Raw genomic sequence first — 20,930 nt, 5'->3', positions numbered from 1 at the left:
GCTGTGGTGGTCCTGTGCCTACAGCTGTGCAGCGTCAACGTGATGACGGCGGCTGTGCCAGCTTGCAAAATCCCAGGACACGTAGTCATGGAAGCCCATAACCTGCTCCGAGACCTGGTAGGTGCCCACCTTGCAACCTTGAGCGTCCTTTTGAGCTATTGGGACCAGCATGCTGTTTCTGTCCTATAGGGGACGCTGTTTCCTGTCCACTGCCTGCCGTACAACATCAATGCCACCTTTCCTCGCGCTGCCATCGCCAACAGCACTCAGGTGAGCTCAAGCGCAAACCTACAACACATCCAAATGACCCAAAAGAAGTAGTGTTGTGATAAAGGTGCTGCTGTGCGATTTTGGGTTTGCAGTGTCACCAGGCGTTACGGGCACTTCACCACTCGCTGCAGGCGGCGGAGCAGGTTTTTGAGGATTATGACATACCTCTCGGAGAAGGCGGACTGGCGTGGGACCATCGCAAACTGGACGACTTTCAGAACCTTCAACACCGCCTACTGCATAGGGATGGCTGTGTGAGTAACTCCGCCCTGCCGTCACCTCACAGCCGCTGACTCCGCCTATTTATTAACGGGCTTCTTGTTGATTGCAGCTGCCCGCCACCGCCGCGACTCCTGACCTCGGCTTCACGGCCTACTTTGGCAACGTGAGCACTCTTCTTCAGCAGCAGGTAACTTTCGGAAAGGCCTAACTTTCATCCATGTTTCCATGGCCTTTTCTGAGCCAAGGCACCTAACCTCTCGCATGTTCAGTGGTGACTTGACATCCGAGATGAATTTGTTCTGTGGCTTGCTTTAATTGCAAAATCACAGCAGTGGGGGCGTGTCTCACTGGCTCTCTCTGTCCACCTAGGACAGCGCCACCTGTGGTTGGTCAATGCTGCGGCGGGACGTGCTCTGGGCTCTAAAGACTGCCCTGCGACGACACCACAGCTGCTTCAACTGGTGACAGGGACTGCAATAAAATCACACCACCTATTTATATATTTATTTTATTCATCCATCCTGCACGTTTGCATTAAAATCCTATCATGCTCAACTTTGTCTTTTGATTTGTTTCATAATTTGTGTTGTATCTCCACACGCACGCACCTATTGAGTCGGCGTCTGATTGGACTTTCGGAACGCCAAAATAATAATGTGGATAAACAGTAGAGGGCGCCCCTTTACTAACCTGTTTGACATGACGTCACTGCAACGCAATTGACAGCTTTACGAGATGGATCGCTGTAGGGGTACACTCGCCTGTCTTGTGTGCCGTCATCGTGCGTTCGAATCCCGCATTGACGGTGCGAGGGGGGGGAAAAAAAAAAGAGAGAAAAAAAAAAGGTATTGAGGTCGCTGATGACACTCGCCTCTCTTGGGTGCAGGCCTCATGAGTTCGATACCCGCGTGTGCGTGTGACAAAAAATACAAAAATATTAATGTGACGTAATTATCATGACAACTTGGTGAACTAGGCAAGCAAGAATTGGTCTCCCATTATAATCATGAACATTGTATATGTATATATACTAGTTTTTCTTTCTTGACACGAAACAAGCGGCAACGTTTACGCTGAAGTGTCAATTTCCGGTGTCAAAGTCCTGACCGGATGTGGTGTGTGACATCTCTACAGCTTGACGCCTGTCTCGAGTTGCGGCGGCGGTCGAGCGAGAGAGAGGGAAAGAGAGAACGCTCTGCCAGCAAGAAGGAGAAACCGAACAAGTGGCGCAGAGGCGGAGGAAAAGTTCCCAAAGAAGCTAGAATTCGTCGTGAGTTCGGTATCGGAGTGAAAGGTGAACATTAAGCGGCGTTTGGCGCAAAAGGGACGGCGAACAATCGACACTTTGACGAGAATCCCCGTCGGGAATGTTGCCTCGCTCGTGGGAGGCTTGAACCAACCCACGGCGGCGGAAAAGGTACGGACAACTTTTCCTTGCACTCCCTTGAAAATAAGCGACGGTAACATTTCAAAACAATTGGGCCACCAGCTATCTCCGAAATGTTAACGTGCCCACCCTGACATGTCCGCTTCGGACGACCCCTCAACACCCCCCCCCCCTACCCTCATATCACTCCCTTTCCTCCGTCAATTGAAGTCTGCTTACGCTGCTTGGCACAATCACGTCAAACATAAATGCAAGTCTTTGGGCCTGACAGAATCATTATGCAAATAAAACGATCTATATACATGTGTGTGTGTGCGTGTGCGTGTGAGAACGAGGAAAGCAAAAGTGCTTGGAGGGTGCCGAATTCCTCTTGGAAGCGTTGACACTGGTGAAGAATGCGCCTTGTGTCAAGCTTGTAAGATGGAGTTGTAGTGGAAGCAGCAGAAGCTTCAAGTGGAACATTTCTTGTAGGACTCGAGCGCCTTCTTGCAGCGCAAAGCACTTGATGTGTTTTGTTTGCTGACTGTCTGGAGGTTCTGCGCCGGAAAGCGGGACAAAAACTGGGACAACGTTGACGTCTGCCAACGGGGACGACGGCCTGGCTTGCCTCGGCTCATCTCGGCGCTTACGTAACGCACGCATCTGGGAAACGCGGCGTCAAAGCTTCCCAAAACAAGCGTGTGTTGATACCAAAACTTTGTCGCCGCCAAAGGAAAGTTCATTATCGGCAACGAAGGCAGTTTTGGAAGCATCAGAACCAGGAGTACACAGATGTCAGCTTTTTGGCTGCCAGTGGGCGGAGTTTGAGTTTGACACCTGCCACAAGATTCGGAATTTGTGAAAACCTTGCCAACGACAAAACAACATGCGTCCTTGTGATCCGGCCAGTCAATGCATTGACATCGTGCGTTCATGACATGACGTCATGGTCTCAAATGATGTCATCCGTTTTATCGATTTAAGCATTTCCATTTCAGTGTTTGAATAGTTTCGTTCAGGCTTTTTTATTTTTACAATTGTTATTATTCACTTATAGCGCTGAAGCTGTGGGGTCTTGTCGTGATGCGGCGCTGAGGCGGCGGCGCTGAGGTGGCGGCAGCGCTGTAACGTGAGCAGGATGGGGAAGGAGCAAGACCTCCTGCAGGCGGTGAAGAGCGGCGACCTGCCGTCCACGCACAAGCTTCTGGCCAAACTGAAGAGCAGCAGGAGCAGTAAGTTGAAACCTTCACCTCGTTAGCATGAAAGCGTGGAAGCATTTTGGGAGTACTCGGGAATACTTGAAGGATTCCAAAGTCAAAGTTTGTTGCCAGCGTGTGTTGTTGGAATCCCCCTCACAGCTCGCAGATGGTGCCTCGCCAGGATTAAGGAATTAGCGTCGGGAACGAGGTTGGGGGGTGCTGCGCTGACTTTATCAGACGCGCCTTCACCTGAACTTCACAATATTTGCACACGCTAAGCCAGGGCCGGGGAAACTTTTCATGCTTAATTTATTGCCTGGCGTTTTCAGGAGATCTCGTCTATTCACTTATCTAAAGAGTCTCAAATGCTTGACAGGTCCGCAATTGACATAAATGGTGGGGTATGTGCCGATCAAGTTTTTATTGTCTCACAAAGTAAGCCCTCGAGCTAGAAAAAAGGAATTGGAAAACAAATATGCTGCAACACGCTGGCAAATGAAGTAATCAAATAACTCTGGCACCCAGTCTCCCAAGATAAGCCCAAAATGAACCAGTAGCCCAATTGTCCTCATTTGTTTTCATGTTGGGACCACTGGCGCGATGATGTCACTGTTTTGGCATCATCTGCCGTCCAATCGTTTCTCTGGATAACATGCCAGTCGCCAAGTTCAAGCAGAGTGGTACGACATCTCGGAAGAGCGTTTCAATTTCATTTCGCGAACGTCGTCATCGTCATGTGAGCGAGCTTCCAAACGGGTCCACGCATGCTGGCCCACTAGTCGGACGTTTGGCCCCGCCTCCAAGTGTTTACTACGCTCAAGTCAGCACGTTAGCTGGTTAGCGTGTGAGCCACGCTGAGGCGACATGTCACCACTCGTTTCTCGCTGACATTCTTTCCTTCCTGGCTGAGAGAGCAAACAAAAGATCCCACTCTGTTGCTGGCAGGTGGGACTTTGGGGGCTGGCCGGGTCCGTTCCCTACTGTTGACCGCTCGAGACGTGATTGGGGCCACTGTATGAGTGTAAAACCTGCGCCCAAAACCAAAATGAACAAGATGATAGTCATTCCCGGACGGTGTGGTGAGCAAATGAAGCGCACCTTCTAGAGAAACATTGAAGACGTCTCATGTTGCGCTTTCCAGCCAAGGTGCGCTCCATTTGCTCACCTGCACGTCCTCGTGTCAAAAGGCACTTGAGTTGGGGTTGGTGCTGGACTTGTTGAAGAAGCGTTGGCCTAATGATGACGTTGAGCGAATGTGAAGGAGTCGCTCGTCTCCTCCTCGCCTTGGGGCGCTCGCCCGTGACGTCGCCCTCCACCCTTCGCCCGCGCGCTTTGTCTTGTCCTGGGCTGCTTTCAAGGCTCTTCATGTACGCATCGCTGCTCGCACGACCTCGTCCATCTCAGCAAGTGTGTGTGTGTGTGCACGCTTGTGTGTGTTTGTTTGCATGTGCGAATAGGTGATGACGTCATGGTTCTGGTATGTGAGCGACACCTTTCATCGTCTGTGCGGGGTTTTTAATTTTGCTGTAGCGGGATAAGAGTTGGATGAGGAAAGATGACAACTTGACAGGAATTGGGACACGGCATGGAAGTCACATGCTCACGTGTGTGTGTGTGTGTGTGTGTGGTCAAACATCAGCGTGCAAGTGCGACATTCCACATAACTGGCGTGTGTTTGCGAGCTTCTCGAGTGGCGTGGCGGGACGGCCCGAGTGGCGGGCGGTTCTCCTTCCTTTCCCGCAGTAGTCGTGTTTCCACACGACTGTTGTGGAACATCAGAAGAAAGGAAGGTTCTCCAAAGCAGGAAGCGCTCCATGATTGGCGACTTCCTGTTGGTGGGAACAATAGCGTTGGGGTGGCAAGTGTGAAGGTTGCGAGAGGCGGCGGCTGACACGCCGGCGGGGTCAGGAGCGGGACACGTCCAGTCGAAGTTTGTCATGAGAGGTCCAAAGCATGGACAACGCTTTGCTTTGGCCACACGTCAGCCGTGTCCTGTTACTTGTTTTCCTATCTCCACAAGTCCAACACACATGAGAGCGCCAAGGTGTCAAAGACTTGGATTGGAAGCGTTTTGCCAGTGTAGACGCGTAATGATAGCGTGATGGTCCAAGCGCGTCTCTAATTTTAGTCCTCCGCATTCTTGTGGCACAACTTTTTCTTGTGAGCAGCAGGAAGGAAGGAAGGAAGGCGGAGGAAGGAGCAAGTGACACGCTGAAAGCTGCGACTACAGCTGCTCGCCTCCTGCCCCGTACACAAAATATTTCAAAATACTTGTCAAGACTAACTTGGAGGGGGGGGGGTGATCATTGATTGCAAGCACACTTAGAGCGTTTTGACCAATCCGAGTTTTGCGAGGCTCTCGGTGGGGCAGAGATTAGAGACTCAACCAAAAGATGGATGGGAGCGATTAGAAGAGGAGGGAAAAGAAAAACATGGAGGCACACAAACCATCTTTGATCATCATGATGATGAGGAGGAAGAGTGTGCTGCTGTTTTTGGGGTTCATTAGGAAAAGCAGGTCATGGTTATCAAAGCTACACCAAGCGCATTACCGCAGGGAGCCCTGCACCATCTCTGCAATCGCAGTCGTGTGTGTCTGCATTCTGCCAGCAAGCTATATTTTTCCTTTTCTTATTTTTCCTATTGATCCACATTCCTCCTGACTGGTCGCCCCTGTGATCAGTTTGAGTTCCTGATGGTGTTTCTCTGCCTTTTGTTCTTGCAGAACTTTTAGGATCCACAAAGCGACTCAACATCAACTACCAAGATGCAGATGGGTAATCACAAACACGCACGCACACACACCCACACACACACGCACGCGTGCACTCCCCCCCCACCCCCCCCCCCCCACACACACACACATGCTTGCACACTTGTCTGTCCATTTCTTCACTCAAGACCTGATTGAGCTTTCAAACCGGTTTTCGCCCACCTAGCAACAAGCAGTAGCTCATGATTGGCGAGAAGTACGATTGGGATTTTCTAGCTGCAACAAAAAAGGCAACAAGTGTTTGCCAGCTGCTTGTGTCGCCATGTTGACCGAGACCCATTCCTCAAGGGTCTCCACGACAACAGACCAACACCTCCCTTAGACAGTTTCCCCTTTCCCTTCCACTCTTCCATGCAAACAGATGACTTACACATGATGATTCACCTGGAAGGGGATGGGGGGGCTTTTCAAGAAAGTGTGTCAGGCATTGTTTGCTGGCAGGGATGAAGATTCCCCCCCCCTCCCCATCCCCCCAATGATACGCAAAGAGGGATTTTCACAGATGATTGATTGTTTGTGTGGGCGCGCCTCTGTGTGTGTGTTTTCCCATTAGTGGCCCTTTCGCCAGTGGCCATCTTTGTTGTCGTGGCCGCTTGAATGGTGGTGTTACGCAAGAGCGCCTTTGGTCCTGTCAGGTCACATGTCCCTGTTTCCGCTGCATTCTTGCACACACAGACGCACACATACTATAGGACTTATAAACTTATATAATTACCTCTATTCATTACAAACGCACCATGAGTAAAATATTGTAACGTGTGTGTGCATGCATGAACATGACAATCACCTGGAATCTTGTGTCTGCTTCTGGGCTTGAATTTCACAATAGAAACAAAGGAGACATTTTTATTGTGTTTATCAACATCATATTTTGGGGAAGAATGAATAATTCTCAATGCATTCCATTAAATAAGGCAATTGGGGTCAGGTGTGGCGGCTGCTTTTGTTTTGAAAAACTCATATGCTGCTTGCTTTGTTTTTGGCGAGCAGCTTCTCGGCATTGCATCACGCCGCCCTGACGGGCAGCGGCGAGCTGCTGGCGGCGCTGCTGGAGGCCCAGGCCGTCGTCGATGTCAAGGACAGCAACGGTAGGACTGCACGGCTCTGCTTCATCATCAGTTCCTTTCTATGATTCCCACCCGTAACAACGTTGCTTCCATGTTTGCAGGAATGCGCCCGCTGCATTATGCGGCGTGGCAGGGCAAGTCGGAGTCGGTACTGCTGCTGCTGCGTTCGGGAGCGTCCGTCAACGGCGTCTCGCTGGATGGCCATATCCCTCTGCACCTGGCCGCGCAGTACGGACATTACCACGTGGTGAGCCAGCCGGCGTGCCGCTACCGCCCGCCGCCTCCGCTAAGTGCCCCGAGTGAAAGAAAGCCGTCTTTTGCTTTCAGTCTGAGATGCTCCTGCAGCACCAGTCCAACCCGTGCCTGGTCAACAAGGCCAAGAAGACACCGCTCGACCTCGCCTGCGAGTTCGGCCGCGTCAAGGTCAGCGTGTGTGTACGGCCGCTCAATGAAGATTTTTAAGTTGTGGACCCGCATAGTTGTGCGATAATAAGTGCTGTGGGTGTCAGGTGGCCCAGCTGCTTTTGAGTAGCAACATGGTGGCGGCGCTTTTGGAGGGCGAACGCAAGGAGCCCAGCGACTCGGCCTTCACCACGCCACTGCACCTCGCCGCTCGCAACGGCCACAAGGACGTCATTGGGTGAGCGCGCCACTCACCACCGGGTCCATCTTGAGCATCATGACAGTGACTGGCGAGCTGCCCGGGGTGTATCCTGCCTCACGCCTGATAAGCTAGGAAATTAATTTATCCATTTGCCTTGCACATGCAGACTGTCTGAAGCCTACAAGCTTAGCGTGTACTCTGTGTGTGTGTGCGTGCGTGTGTGTGCGCGTGTGTGTGTGTGTGTGTGTGTGCGTACGTGCATGCATAGGCTACTGCTGAAGGCGGGCATCGACATCAACGCCACCACCAAGTCAGGCACCGCCCTGCACGAGGCCGCCCTCTACGGCAAGACCGAGGTGGTGCGGCTGCTGCTAGATGTGAGTTCCCCGGCCTGCCTGCCTGCTGCCGCTGTGACGGCCGCTCGTGCCGCTTGTGCCGCTCGTGCCGCTCGTGCCGCTCATGCCGCTCATGCCGCTCATGCCGCTTCGTCATTTTCAAGAGGCGTTGTCGGGCTGCAGGCGGCCTGACCCACTTTGCTGATGCTTCAAACGCTGCTCACAACTCTTTGAGCATGTGTGAGTTTGTGACGCCTATGTGTGCACGCCTGTGTGTGCGTGCGCTTCTAGGCCGGCGTCGACGTGAACATCAGAAACACTTACAACCAGACAGCACTCGACATCGTCAACCAGTTCACAACCTCACACGCCAGTCGAGAAATCAAGCAACTACTCAGAGGTGTGTTTAGTTGTTTGTGTAGTTCTTGCATGTCATGACAAGTGTGTTGTGTAAGCCTTGTTTGAATGTTAACTGACTTGGCGAGCACTGGGGGTCAAAGTGAGGGGACCCTGAGGTCACTGTGAGGTCACTGTCTACCCGTTGGCCCTGCAGATGCAACGGGGGTCCTGCAGGTGCGGGCGCTGAAGGACTTGTGGAACCTTCACGATCCCACCGCCCTCAACGTCCGTGCCGGAGACGTGATCACGGTGAGATGACCGTTCCGCTCTTGCGGCCTTCAACAAGCTCAGCCCAGTCCTCGGACTCAATTTGTTGTCCGGCCAAGTCGATTTGACGCAAAGCGAAGTTCATCTAATTCGAACAATGACGCAGACTTGTAAGTGGAAGTAGAAGCTGGTGTGCTAAGCTAACATGGCACCGGCGGCAGGTTCTGGAGCAGCACGCCGACGGGCGATGGAAAGGTCACATCCACGACAACCAGCGGGGGACGGACCGCGTGGGCTTCTTCCCGCCCTCCATCGTCGAGGTCATCAGCCGGCGAGTCGGTGAGGCCCGATGCCAATCACGTGATTTAGCTTCAAACTAAGCACATCATTCCAGTCGTTCCGCGTGCTTCCTGCATGGGCTTCCCCTCACCTTTGACCGCTCACGCAGTGTTAACCCAAAATACAACTGAGCCAAGGCACATATTTGACATCGGAAAAATCCCACAGCACACAGCCAAACAATATGGATCAAAAGGTCAATACAGTCAACTCCACCACCAAGAAGTGAAAACATTGCTTCAAATGTTTTTCTCGTGTCAAAAATGTGCCTTGGCTGAGTTGCGGTTGTGAAGCACTGCTCTAACCGGCCGTTTGATTGGCCTCCCCCACCCTGTAGGGGGCACCCTCTCCCGACACGCCTCCCTACCCGTTCGTCGCCGGTCCAGACCCGCCCTGGCCGCCGGCCTCAGCTCAACCCCTCCCGTTGACGACTCCTACTCCTTGTGCATCCCCCCCGCCCCACCCGCAGGTACACATACGTAACGTCTCACCACGCCGACTGACTTCACACGTGCGCGGCAAACAGCAACTCCCCGGCAAACACTTTGCCTGATGTTTGTCCGTATACGTGAGAAGCTTAACGACCGGAGTCTCGTGACGGTGCCCCCCTCCCACAGCGCACCGTCTCATGACGCGTTTTGAGGAACTGTGTTTGTCGTGCGCTCATCAGGAGACCGCAGCAGCGTGGGGAGCAGCGAGAGCGTGGGCAGCACACGCAGCGCTGGCAGCGGCCAGAGCACCGAAAGCAACAACAACAACACGCTCAACAATAACAACACGCTAAGCAACGCCCACAATGGGACCGCCGCTCACCATGACAAGGTACACCCCGCACGTCAACGTCACGGCGGGACAGCTTTCCGATTGCGCTTTGCCTTGGCAGGTGGCGTCGTCCGTTGCTGATTGTGGAGCCTCGCACTCGAGCAAGCAGCCTCAGCACCGCGCAGGTTCCCCATCGTCATCCTCTTTCCCCTACGCTCTCTTCATCGTCTCTTCCTCTTTATTCTCTGCGTTCTTCTTTTGCCCTCTTGTCAACTTTTGTTGTCTTGCACGCAGGTGCCGACTCCCCCCGAAGGCCGACGGTGACGGTGCAGCAAGCGGCGGAGCAGACCTTCACCCAGCAGCAGTTTTTTCGTCCTCAGCAGCTGCTGGACGGCAAGGTAAGGAATTGTACTCGATCGTGAATATGGCGATGAGGTTGATGATGACGTAAGCGCTGTATGATGTCTTTCTCGCGGTTGAGGACGCCGAGGCCATCTTCGAGTGGCTGAGCGACTTCCAGTTGGAGCAGTACGCGGGGAACTTCATTAGTGCCGGTTACGATGTCCCCACCATCAGCAGGATGACGCCTGAGGTGAAGAATTGCTTTCCTGTTGCATTGACTCCTTACAAACTAATTAACGACCGTCATCGATTGGCCTTCAGGATCTGACGGCCGTTGGCGTGACCAAACCGGGACACCGCAAGAAAATCTCCATGGAGATCAACAAGCTGAACATTCCCGAGTGGCTTCCAGAGTACATCCCGGTGAGCAGACACGGTGGCAAGGCCCCGAGAGCCTCCTGCGTAGTGCCGAGCGTGACTCGAGTGCGCTTGCATTGCAGTCGGAGCTCAGCGAGTGGCTCGCTGCCATCGGCCTCCCGCAGTACCTGAAAAGACTCTCGGAAAACGGCTACGACAGCATCGGCATCGTCAAAGACCTGACGTGGGAAGACCTGCAAGAGATCGGCATCACAAAACTGGGTGAGACCACAAACCCCCTGCAATATGGGTGACAATCAATTTTCCTGTCTTGACTCCTTGCCTTTGGTCTTCTTCAGGCCACCAGAAGAAGTTGATGTTGGCAGTGAAGAAGCTGTGCGATATCCACCGAGCCATCGTTCAGGCCGAATCCGGCCAGGGAACGATGCGGCGTAAAGCTCCCGGAGCGCTGCACGTAGTGGCCATCGAGCCGCCAGACGCCGGGGGGGAGTGCTCGTCCCCCCGCACCCCGAAGACCATGATGACCTTTCAGGACAGTGAGCTGAGTGCCGAGCTGCAGTCGGCCATGTCTGGCTACTACGCCGACTGCGAGGACGTCGGAAACGCGGTGGGCTCGTCCCGATGCCGGGACGGCGTTGAGACCCGTTCCCGAGGCTCTGGACATTTCCAAGAACCCGCTTCTGTCACCGCCCACGGCCGCTCCCAGGAGAGCTTCGACGGCAGCCCCGCCAGAGACAGGAACGTCCCAGAGGGCCGGGACCAGAGACCCGTCCACAAGCTGGTTCCCCTGGGAACGGCCACCGTATTCAAGTACCCCGCCGTCCCCGCCAAACCCAAAGTGTCCCGCTCTCACGGCTCGTCCCCTCACGGCTCGCCGGCGTTGAAGGGCTTCAACTACCTGCACTCTCACCGCCCAGACGCGTCTGCCGGACCCCAGGAGCACAGCCGGACTCTGGCGCTTCCCAAGAAACGGACCCACAGTCTGAACCGCTACGCTCTATCGGACGGCGAACCTGACGAGGATGACGACGAGCTGGCGCCCCCCTCTGGAAACGTGCCTTCATACGCCACCCTAAGTCGCAAACACAGCCGCGCTCAGACGGCTCGGCTGCCGTCCGGTCTGGAGAGGAGCACCAACGTAGGCCGCAGTCAGTCTTTTGCCGTGCGAGCGCGGAAAAAAGGACCCCCGCCCCCCCCTCCAAAGAGACTGAGCTCAGTGAGCAGCACCACCAGCGGCGAGCTGAGCGACAGCAGCACCGCGTCAACGACGGTCGGCAGCGGCCTGGTGACCGACAGCAAAACCGTGTCAGTGGCCAGCGTTGTGAGCGATGGCGCTACGTTGACATCATCGGGCGGCGTGGTGACTGACAGCCCAGGAAGCGTCAGGACCTTAGCGGCCTCCCTGGAAGCAAGTGCAGAAACACAAAACCCTCCGGATCCCAAACGTGACCCCGATCCACAGGCATCGTCTGCCGACGAATCCAAAGACACCCCAGGGGCGAGGAGGAGGGCGCAGAGCGCGCACGAGCCAGACAAGTCGGACACGGAGGAAGCTGACGTCAAGGGTTCGCGGTCACCTCACAACAGCTCCAGTGAGTGCATTCCCTTCGCCGAGGAGGGAAACCTGACCATCAAGCAGAGGCCCAAAGCCGGGGCCCCGGGACCCCCTCGGGCCGAGGCCGTGCTGGAGCCTCCCGACAAGGTCGGCGCTGCCAAGAGCCTCGAAGTCCCCGAGTTCAACCTGAAAGAATCGGACACGGTCAAGCGGCGACACAAACCCAAAGACAAAGACGAAGGATCCCCCTGCAAAGAGCGGACCCAACCTGAGGCCGAGGCTGACGCCAAGGAGAGGAACCCGGAGGAAGTCTGTTTAAGGATGGACATGGGGACCCCTCTCAAACCTCTGTCGTCTCCCAAACCGCTTGTGGCCCCCAAACCTGTACGGCACAGCCTGCTGGCAGCACAAGGTAACGTGATTGGTGGCACGCTTCCCAAATCACTCTGGCCGTTGATCCGTTCCACAAAGTATTTTTCACAGTTTTGTTCCTTGCTAATTTTAAGTTTATTTCATCCTGCCGGAAATAGAAAATAACGTCACCCTTTTTGAATATTTGGTGGCGCAAACACAACAAGCTGATTTTTCACTTTTCTCTCTGGGACAGCTGGACTCGGGTCTCCGGCGGTGAGTGTAAGTGTGGTCCAAAGTCTGGCCTTCGGTGCTGCGTCACCTCCATGGTCTCCGTCCCGCGGCCCCCCCCCAGTGTCGGTGGCCCCTCTCTGCCCAGCCCCTTCCTCCCCAGCGGCCGCCCGAGTCCAGACTTCGGCAGGTCCGGCCGTGACGGAGGTGGCCCAGCAGCGACTGGATGAGACCAGCACATCTCTTGCAGCGGCCCTCAAGGCCGTTGAGAGGAAGTTGATCCTGGACCGGGACCAGGGTGACGGGTAAGTCTAGGAACTTTCACACTCCCGTCAACACTGCAAGCCAGCCAACGTGTGTTTTGTTTAACCGTCTTTTTTTACATGCGTGTCGGGTTTTGCTCCCAGCAGAGCCAACACGGTCAAGTCAGCAGGAAACATCCTGGACGACATCGGGAATATGTTTGACGACCTGGCCGACCAGCTGGACGCCATGTTGGACTGAAGGCGCCCGTCAAGAGAAAAAGCGCAGCGACTGACATGACCACAAACAGCAGCACTTAATCAACACGCTTTTATTGTGAAGTGCTGACAGGAACTAGACAGCAACTCTTCATTCCGTACCTAAAATGGGACCTCACTTCTAGGTCCAAATATGATAAAAATGAAAAGTATTTATTCGAGTAAAAGCCAGGACAGTTCGTAGGACACAAAATTTGGTCCCTTCCCGGTGGCAAAACGATGCAAGAGACTTGTCGACGAAAACACTGGAAGAAATGACAACAAACAGGGAAAGACTTCCTCCACCCGTCCAGACATTTCAAACTTTTTTTTACTTCCGAAGGAAGCCGACAAACGACGCAAACGGTTTGGTTAAGAATCGCAGCCATCGGACGTCGGCAAGCTTGCGTCTTTCCTCAGGCGTCGTCTTAACTCCTTCCTCGCCACCAGCAATCCTCGTTCGTTATCGCATGCTCGTCCCCACTCTCTACGATATGTCAATTAGCATGGCTAAGCCTGTTAGCTGGTCGTTAGCATGTTTGCGGGGTCACGTTGGTGTGGATGATGTCTTTTTACCCTCAACTAATGTTTCTTCTAAACATGCTTGTTGTTTGAGGCCTGTAGGGAAAGAGTTAAGATGCTGCCAGTTTTAAAAGGGAAGCACATATGTAGATTTTATTGTCGTATTTAAGCTTTATTTCCTACAGAAATCTATTCAACCAAAGTCTGTACAGATTATTAACATGTTTCTAAAATGTCTTGATGTCTTTCTGCGCGCCACTTTTGATCATGTGACCTCGGGCGTCCTGCTCATGCACGTGTGCAATATGTAATACTCGCACGTTTGTCCTTTTGATACGTCAAATGAATTAAAAGAAAAGATATTGACAATTATTTCTACTGATCTATGTTTTTCCTCATTCTGGTCGCATCTCACAGCTGACTTGAGTGCATGCTCAGCCGTGGAACTTTACCACGGAAGCCAGATGACGTCTCTGCTCTACTCTATAATTTCATTTGTGCAATTTGAGAATTTTGAAAACACTTGCTTTTCCATGTTGTCCACCAGGGGGAGCGCTCCTTCTTCTTGCAGCCAGGCGAGCATCTGGAGCAAGGAATTCAGGACGTGTTCGTCTTGTCTGAAGAGGAGGGCCTCGTCCTGCGCGCCATTGAGGCCTTCACCGACACCCAGGAGGTGAGCCCGCACCCTGTTGCTCCCGGGCCGCTTGCCACCTTGTCCGATGCTCAAAGTGGCCATGTTGTGTTTGTAGGACCCCATTTCGATTGTTTTGCCTCAAAGGCAAAAGCGTAAACATTCTGCAGAGGTATTTTGTGGGAAAACAAAATAATTAACTAAGAGCAAAATATGGGTGATTTCCTGTCTGAGGCTCGCACTTTTCCTCCTCGCCCCGTCCCCCTTCCTCACGCATGAGCTCGCTAACCCTGGTCTCCGCCCTCCTGCCCCGTTCTCTCGGACCCGACTTCTTCACCGACATCATCACCATCGAGACCGCCGACCACGCCAGGCTGCAGCTCTCCTACAACTGGTGTGTGTGCCGCAAGACATCAACCTCTTCACCACCGCCAACGGAGAAGTGGAAACGCACCAGAGCAAAATCATATCATCGCTAAACAAAAATTGCGCAAATATACCCAAGATGAAGGAGAAGGCCATCTGCACGTATGTAGGCACTGCTTGTACCTATCTGTATCTTTAAAGGAAATAAATCCTATGCAAAATAAATCCTCCTGCGTTTCATTTGATTTTGTAAAATATATTTCTAAAGTTTTTTTCTCCCTTCCTCAGGATTATCATGCTTGCTGATGAGCTGATCATTTGAGTCAGGTGTGTTGGAAGGGTTGCCGAGTTCGCATACTCGCCTCACAGTTCAGAGGTCATGAGTTTGTGCTTTCTATTCAAATCAGCAGGAGGGGGAGGAGCCAAAGAGGTCCATTACATCAAGTATTTTTCTCTTGGTGTTCCATCCGGAGGTTCCTCCTCCTCCATCTTGTTTTTTTGGTTTTTCTAAATTGTATCATTTCGTCCTGTCGACTCATCTCAGCCATTTTGTTAGTGCCTCTTTCTCCCTACTGCCCCCACTTAGACAGCCCCCGCCACACACACACACAGACTCAACGGCGCACACACACACTCTTTGAATAATTTATTGGAGTGATGTGGAACTACCGAGTGGATGTCGTGTCTGCATCTCGCTCGCCTCTCTGTCCCAGAATGACGGTTGCTGTGGCAACACGCTTTGGCGCTTGCGACTCCCTGACGTTTAATCTCATAATCATCAATAATAATGAGATTTGATCAGCAGTCACATGTAAAGAGAGCTTTATTTTAAAATCTTATAAATCTGTGCATGCATTGATAGACATCCCATAATAGTCGTGAAGCAGCGGAGTGGGCGGTACAAAAGAGAATAGAAATAGAAAAATACAAAGGTCACATGTTCGAAAATAAAAGTAGTGCAAACGGTGTTGCCGTGGACGCGTTTGAACATTCAAAAGATTCTCCAGATAAAGATGTGAGCAAATCAAAATGAAGCATTTTCTTTCTTTGATCAAAGCAAGACCAGGTCTTGCTAAAAACAGTTTTGGTCATCGAAAACGGCCGTGTTAGTTTCAAGTCGGAGCTTGCGTCAACAATCTTGTGGCAGATGGAAACAAAATCAAAATTTCATTTTTGAAAATAGGGAGTTCATTAAAAATAAAATCCCAAGATCAGAATGTAAACAAATCAACGCAAGAAGCCACAAGAAGTTTGTTTAATCCAAACATTTTTGGTCACTAATACTGAAAATGGTCACATTAGCGTCAAGTCTGTAAACAATCGTGCGGCAGGCGAACTTATTGATCGGAATACGATTTTCATGCGCACGCAAGATCAAACTGCGCCCGGGTTAGCTCGGTGGCGCGAGTCAGTAGTTAGCATAGTGTTTATTAGTAAACCAGCATGCTAATTAGGAGTATAACAATTAATTGATTCATCAATTAACAAATTATTCAACAACTATTTTGATAATCGATTAACCATTTAGACCTTGTTTTTTTCCAAAATGGAAAAGTGGCAGTTTCCTTGAAAATGTTCGCTTATTCTGTGAGTCCTCTGTGAAAGCAGACTGATTGTGTTCTTTCAAAATAATCTGCTTTTACGTTGGAAAACAATGATGACGATTTTTGCCGCAATATTCTAACGGATCTTACAGCACAAACCAGGAACTGAATCAGAATCAATTTATGTTTGTGCTTTCTCTGCACCTTTGAAATGATGTTTTTGAAGAAAAGAATGGTAAACAAACGCATTTATCGGATTTATCGATTAATCGAAAATAAATTATCGAAGGATTAATCCATCCATCCATCCATTTTCCGTACCGCTTAGTCCCCACTGGGGTCGCGGGCGTGCTGGAGCCTATCCCAGCTGTCATCGGGCAGTAGGCGGGGGACACCCTGAACCGGTTGCCAGCCAATCGCAGGGCACACAGAGACAAACAACCATTCGCACTCGCACTCACACCTAGGGACAATTTGGAGTGTTCAATCGGCCTACCAAGCATGTTTTTGGGATGTGGGAGGAAACCGGAGTGCCCGGAGAAAACCCACGCGGGTCCGGGGAGAACATGCAAACTCCACACAGGGAGGGCCGGAGGTGGAATCGAACCCGCACCCTCCTAACTGTGAGGCGGACGTGCTACCCAAGTGCGCCACCGAGCCGCCTCGAAGGATTAATCGATGATCAAAATTATTGTTAATTGCTACGCTTATTTACACAGTGCTACTGAAAAGAGGCCATGTGGCAAAGGTCGGAAGCATGCAGCGTTATAGAGTCCTCCGTGACCCAAGCGTGTCCGCCAACATGCGACGAGCGGTCTCCATGGTGACGGACGGCACAAATAGGCGGAAGGAAGGTTTGTAAACATTCAAATGCGAAAAATGCTTGTTTGGGTTGCTTTGGTCGGTCATGCAGAAGACGTTCTCCGCCGCTAACATCGAGGGATGCTGTGGGTCTCCATGGCAACAAGGGTTACCGTGGCGGAGGTAGAACATCAGGCACATGCTCGTCGTGCAGGAACTGGAAGTCGGCGCTGGAGGTTTCCCGGGTAGAAGGGGGCACCGACTCGTTATCCCGATTTTAAAAGCACTGTGGGAACCAAACAAAACAAAATGTCTTGTTCTGTGTGTGAAATTCTGAGCCTCAAGATCATCTTACATTCGTGGTTGAGCGCGATGGCCGCTGCGATGATGGCGATGCCCCCCAAGATGGCCACCACGGACAGAATCATGGCATTGCGGCCCAAACGACGGGCGCCGTCCACGTTTCCCTGCTGCAGGCTGTTGCGAGACTGAAACGACACCGCTGATCATATTTAAGAGATTTGCTTGAGACTTGAGACAAGTCTCGTAACATGCTAACACCCACCATGACGGAGAAGGTAAGGGCCACGATGTTAATGGGCCACAGAGGGCAGAAGCAGGACAGGATGGCCAGCATCAGGTAGTCGGGCGGTTTGGACCCATGGGCCGGACCCTCTGGCACGGCGCTGGGCCGGCGGCCGATGGATGGGCGTGGAGAGTTGAGCGACGGCCTCGGGGAATTGGGCGCCACCGAACCAGATCGGCTGCCTGAACGAGGACGCCCGTTGGCGTGACCCCCTTTGGACGGGCTGGACGGGGATGTGGCTGTCAGGGCGCAGGGGGCGGCAGGACCCACCCCGTTACCTGGGGGGGGGGGGGGGGGGGGGGGGGTAGGTGTCAGCGTTTCTCATCAGAAACCAAGTGGGGGGGGGTTGACTTACCAGTCTCACCGTTCACTGCCAGGTGGTCCGTGGGTCCTGTTGCAGGGGGCGGGGCTTGTTGGACGCTGTCGCCCGGTTGGCACGTGACCGCTGGGCGCTCGTCCTCTCCATCTCCCGGACGCTGTGACTCGTCCATGCTACTCAAGGGGCGGGGCCTAACAGATGCAAATGGTCAGCTGGGAAGAAGAAAGATAGGCTTTGCTGTCATCTTGAATTGTGTCATCTCAATGCCTCGCCCTAAATAAACTCCGAACAATGCAGAAGATTTATCCGCAGCCAATCTTAAGTGCTGCGATACGGATTTGACGGTAACGACGGCCAGCTGGCAAGAAGTTGGAACACAATTCATTCTGACTGAGCGAACAGACTGACGGATGTGCAGGTTCGATTCCTTGTCATTGACGACAAATAACTTCTGCTTCTTCATCTTTTTCTTCACGATGAAGACAATGCCAGGCAGACGCAACAGACGCTACCTGGTGGCGGCTCCTTGCCTCATCTGTGATCTCACCACTAACCACACCACATTTTATTCTGAAAAGCCATCAAGGCGCAGAATGAATCAACCACACCTCAGATTTGGACACCAAAAGAACGTTATTTACTTTAGACCCTGTCCACACACGCGCGCCAGACCGATGGTGCGTGTGTATCCGTGTTTGTGTGTGTGTGTATGTGTGTGTGTGTGTGTGTGGTGCAGTTGAAGGTGTGATGCCCTACTTAGGTGATTGCACACGCTTTTGTGTGGACTTAAAACATGAAACACACTCAAATGACCACACACACACACTTCTTACCTGCTCTAACAAACCGGGAGCTGCAGACTGTTCATCTTTTTGTGAGCAGAAGAAAAAGCTGTGATCCACTGATTGTCAATAACAACAATGATCAATAATTATTTCCATTAATCATGATAATTATCATTGTTTTCATGTGGAAAGATGGTGAAATGGAGTCCAAATGCTGGAAGGGCTGTTGAGGATGATGAAGACAATGAAGACTCACTCTGCTGCAGCTTGACTGCAACAACTGCAAGGGAGGGGAGAGTGTGTGTGTATATATATGTGTGTGAATGTGTGTGTGCGCGTGTGTAAGAGGGTCCTCTCCAATTGTGTATACGTCAAGAGATTGACAGTGTCAGCCACGTTTGCCGTAATTATCCTTAATCCCGTTTACTAAATATTAGGCAAGGGCAGAATGTTACGTTTGCGTGAGGACACGCCCCCTTCGCACAAGGTAACATGCGAACATATGACCGGGCTCTTATTTTGAAGGGCCAACCGATGACTTCCGGCCTCTTAGTGCGCAACTCCTGTCGTGTTTAAAGCGGCGTCACAACAATGCACCAACACTGCTTCAGTTCGACGCCTCCCACTTGGTTTCTATCCAACACACTCGGCTTCGATTATTTATTGCAAAAGGGGGAGAAAAGCTCTCTTGGTCCTAGTTGTTCACTCAGCCTGGAACCACCTTCAGAGTCGACTCGCACCGCAAGCCTCGTTTGCTGAATTTCATGATAGTGCTTCTGCTCTGACGTGTAACATTTTTCTTGGTACAAATGTTCTTTCTGGTGTGATGTACCGACTGCTGGTTTTCGTTGTGCTTGCATGACGTACAATTTGGGCAGATAACTACGACTAACCGAGTAGACTCGGCTGCAGAGCGCAGCTCAAGGCGTGGCTCGATGTGGGGTGGACCGTAACGTTGGACTCCGCCCACACCGGAAAAGACAGCGCCAAGTTGAAGTTATTCGCTCCAAATTATGCTTACGTTTATGCTTATGCTTAGAAATTATGGAAACGACGAGCCACACAGGACCCGACACCCCTGCAGTGACTCTGAAAATGTTCACTTTTGAAGATGCACAGGAGTCGCTGAGTGTGTCCATTCCTGAGGTAAAACTCCCAGATGACTGCAACAGGGTTCGCAAGCGAAGCAGTTGTGCGGCTTTTACTTAGAGAGCCATATTATAAAGCACACGTTGTTTGCTTGCTTGTCGTCACTTATTATGTTTTAATATCTGGTAACGTCTGAAATGTCCCATTTTGCTCACGGTTCTCTAACGCACCTCGTATCGAGGGAAAACCACAAAGTGATACTTTGAACATGTTATTTTATTTTTTTTATATACAACATAACAACTGAAAATATGTTCCCATTTTAAGCATCACGATTCTTCTGGGATCATTTTTAACAGGTTCTAGACGCGCAGTATGGCATGTACGTGTGGCCTTGTGCGGTGGTGTTGGCTCAGTACATCTGGAGCAGAAGAGTTGATGTAAAGGACAAGACTGTGCTGGAGGTGAGGCTGGTGGACCTGTACGATGACGACGACGATGATGATGACATTTTTGCGTCCACAGCTGGGCGCAGGCGTGAGTCTTCCAGGCGTGTTGGCATCCCGCTGCGGCGCCAAAGTCCTCTTGTCCGACGACGCCAACACGCCGGAGTGCCTGCAGAACTGCAGACGGAGCTGTGAGGCTAACGGTCTGCATGGCGTGGTCACCTTGCCTCTCACTTGGGGGGAAGTCTCACCCCAACTGATCAAGCTTCCACACCTCGACTTAATCGTCGCGTCCGATGTTTTCTATGAGCCACGAGGTAACCCGCATCTACTTGATTAACTTGTACTTCCTCTTTCCCACCTTCCACTTGTGTCTCAAACAACTTGTTTCAGATTTTGAAGACATCCTGGTCACTGTGGCTTTTCTTCTGCGAAAGAACCCCAAGGCTCAGTTTTGGGTGACATACCAAGAACGAAGGTGTGTCTGCCTCCTTTTTCCTCTTCCTGCTGTCCCTGACATCATGTGTTTACACATCTTACAGTGCAGATTGGAGCATCGAGGCACTGCTGCACAAGTGGAACCTGGCCTGCGTGGATGTTGATCTGGAAACGTTTGACGCCGACAAATCTGAGCTGGCGGGATCTAATCTTCCAGGGAACCACACCATTCAGATGATGATTATGACGCTCAAGACAGACAAGGACACGTGAAAGGCCATCTCCATGTTTTTCCTCTGAACATACAGTGACGTTTGTTTTTCATCTATGTGGCTTTAGTGGACATGATGGAGACGACGAGCAAGCAGAAATGTCAGTCAAATGCAAAATGTCATGAATTAAACAGTGATATTAAAATCACGTTTGTGACATGCAACATTAGGGAAGCATGGAACCTACCAATGTGTGGAGTAAACAGAGTGGCATTTTTTTTTTCTTTTTTC

General features: G+C 51.8%; 3 protein-coding genes across 8 annotated transcripts; 2 read left to right on the top strand and 1 right to left on the bottom strand.

Moving 5' to 3' along the window:
• The first annotated feature begins 1,618 nt into the window (after positions 1 to 1,618).
• On the top strand, positions 1,619 to 13,794 carry LOC133169891 (caskin-2-like). Of its 4 annotated transcripts, none has more exons than XM_061302395.1 (21): positions 1,619 to 1,909; positions 2,916 to 3,090; positions 5,783 to 5,834; positions 6,821 to 6,918; positions 6,999 to 7,144; positions 7,225 to 7,320; positions 7,407 to 7,537; positions 7,770 to 7,878; positions 8,128 to 8,236; positions 8,390 to 8,484; positions 8,664 to 8,781; positions 9,119 to 9,250; positions 9,452 to 9,603; positions 9,665 to 9,728; positions 9,838 to 9,941; positions 10,025 to 10,135; positions 10,207 to 10,308; positions 10,386 to 10,524; positions 10,602 to 12,230; positions 12,426 to 12,705; positions 12,811 to 13,794. In XM_061302395.1, exons 2-21 carry the CDS (start codon positions 2,997 to 2,999, stop codon positions 12,902 to 12,904), a joined length of 3,855 nt encoding a protein of 1,284 aa, XP_061158379.1. In that variant the 5' UTR covers positions 1,619 to 1,909; positions 2,916 to 2,996; the 3' UTR covers positions 12,905 to 13,794. The 4 variants fall into 4 exon arrangements, with proteins under 4 accessions (XP_061158379.1, XP_061158378.1, XP_061158380.1 ...); XM_061302394.1 differs by having other exon boundaries at positions 12,808 to 13,794; XM_061302396.1 differs by lacking the exon at positions 9,119 to 9,250 and having other exon boundaries at positions 12,808 to 13,794.
• Positions 13,795 to 16,690: 2,896 nt separating this feature from the next.
• LOC133169897 (proline-rich transmembrane protein 2) lies at positions 16,691 to 18,726 on the bottom strand. Of its 2 annotated transcripts, none has more exons than XM_061302404.1 (5): positions 18,503 to 18,726; positions 17,706 to 17,881; positions 17,330 to 17,628; positions 17,120 to 17,252; positions 16,691 to 17,050 (listed from the first exon to the last, which is right to left on the bottom strand). In XM_061302404.1, exons 2-5 carry the CDS (start codon positions 17,839 to 17,841, stop codon positions 17,031 to 17,033), a joined length of 588 nt encoding a protein of 195 aa, XP_061158388.1. In that variant the 5' UTR covers positions 17,842 to 17,881; positions 18,503 to 18,726; the 3' UTR covers positions 16,691 to 17,030. The 2 variants fall into 2 exon arrangements, with proteins under 2 accessions (XP_061158388.1, XP_061158389.1); XM_061302405.1 differs by having other exon boundaries at positions 17,706 to 17,860.
• A 266-nt stretch (positions 18,727 to 18,992) lies between these two features.
• mettl23 (methyltransferase 23, arginine) lies at positions 18,993 to 20,902 on the top strand. 2 transcript variants are annotated; one of them, XM_061302401.1, is made up of 6 exons: positions 18,997 to 19,257; positions 19,494 to 19,600; positions 19,903 to 20,007; positions 20,069 to 20,306; positions 20,383 to 20,467; positions 20,532 to 20,902. In XM_061302401.1, exons 2-6 carry the CDS (start codon positions 19,499 to 19,501, stop codon positions 20,698 to 20,700), a joined length of 699 nt encoding a protein of 232 aa, XP_061158385.1. In that variant the 5' UTR covers positions 18,997 to 19,257; positions 19,494 to 19,498; the 3' UTR covers positions 20,701 to 20,902. The 2 variants fall into 2 exon arrangements, with proteins under 2 accessions (XP_061158387.1, XP_061158385.1); XM_061302403.1 differs by having other exon boundaries at positions 18,993 to 19,600; positions 20,537 to 20,676.
• Positions 20,903 to 20,930: the final 28 nt, after the last annotated feature.

Source organism: Syngnathus typhle, linkage group LG17 (genome assembly GCF_033458585.1).
Source record: "Syngnathus typhle isolate RoL2023-S1 ecotype Sweden linkage group LG17, RoL_Styp_1.0, whole genome shotgun sequence".
In the NCBI taxonomy this organism is placed as follows: Eukaryota; Metazoa; Chordata; class Actinopteri; order Syngnathiformes; family Syngnathidae; genus Syngnathus; species Syngnathus typhle.
Note: the sequence above shows the minus strand (reverse complement) of the source record. Positions and strands in the feature narration are given on the sequence as shown.

Bases quoted from the DNA above. Each gene is read 5' to 3' on its own strand.
- LOC133169891 (XM_061302394.1), top strand. From the start codon at position 2,997: ATGGGGAAGGAGCAAGACCTCCTGCAGGCGGTGAAGAGCGGCGACCTG. The intron at 8,485-8,663 runs GTGAGATGACCG...CACCGGCGGCAG, and splicing joins GTGCCGGAGACGTGATCACG to GTTCTGGAGCAGCACGCCGA. The intron at 8,782-9,118 runs GTGAGGCCCGAT...CCCACCCTGTAG, and splicing joins GGTCATCAGCCGGCGAGTCG to GGGGCACCCTCTCCCGACAC.
- LOC133169897 (XM_061302404.1), bottom strand. From the start codon at position 17,841: ATGGACGAGTCACAGCGTCCGGGAGATGGAGAGGACGAGCGCCCAGCG. The intron at 17,629-17,705 runs GTAAGTCAACCC...CCCCCCCCCCAG, and splicing joins GGCAGTGAACGGTGAGACTG to GTAACGGGGTGGGTCCTGCC. The intron at 17,253-17,329 runs GTGGGTGTTAGC...GTGTCGTTTCAG, and splicing joins CCCTTACCTTCTCCGTCATG to TCTCGCAACAGCCTGCAGCA.
- mettl23 (XM_061302401.1), top strand. From the start codon at position 19,499: ATGGAAACGACGAGCCACACAGGACCCGACACCCCTGCAGTGACTCTG. The intron at 19,601-19,902 runs GTAAAACTCCCA...CATTTTTAACAG, and splicing joins TGAGTGTGTCCATTCCTGAG to GTTCTAGACGCGCAGTATGG. The intron at 20,008-20,068 runs GTGAGGCTGGTG...TTGCGTCCACAG, and splicing joins AGGACAAGACTGTGCTGGAG to CTGGGCGCAGGCGTGAGTCT.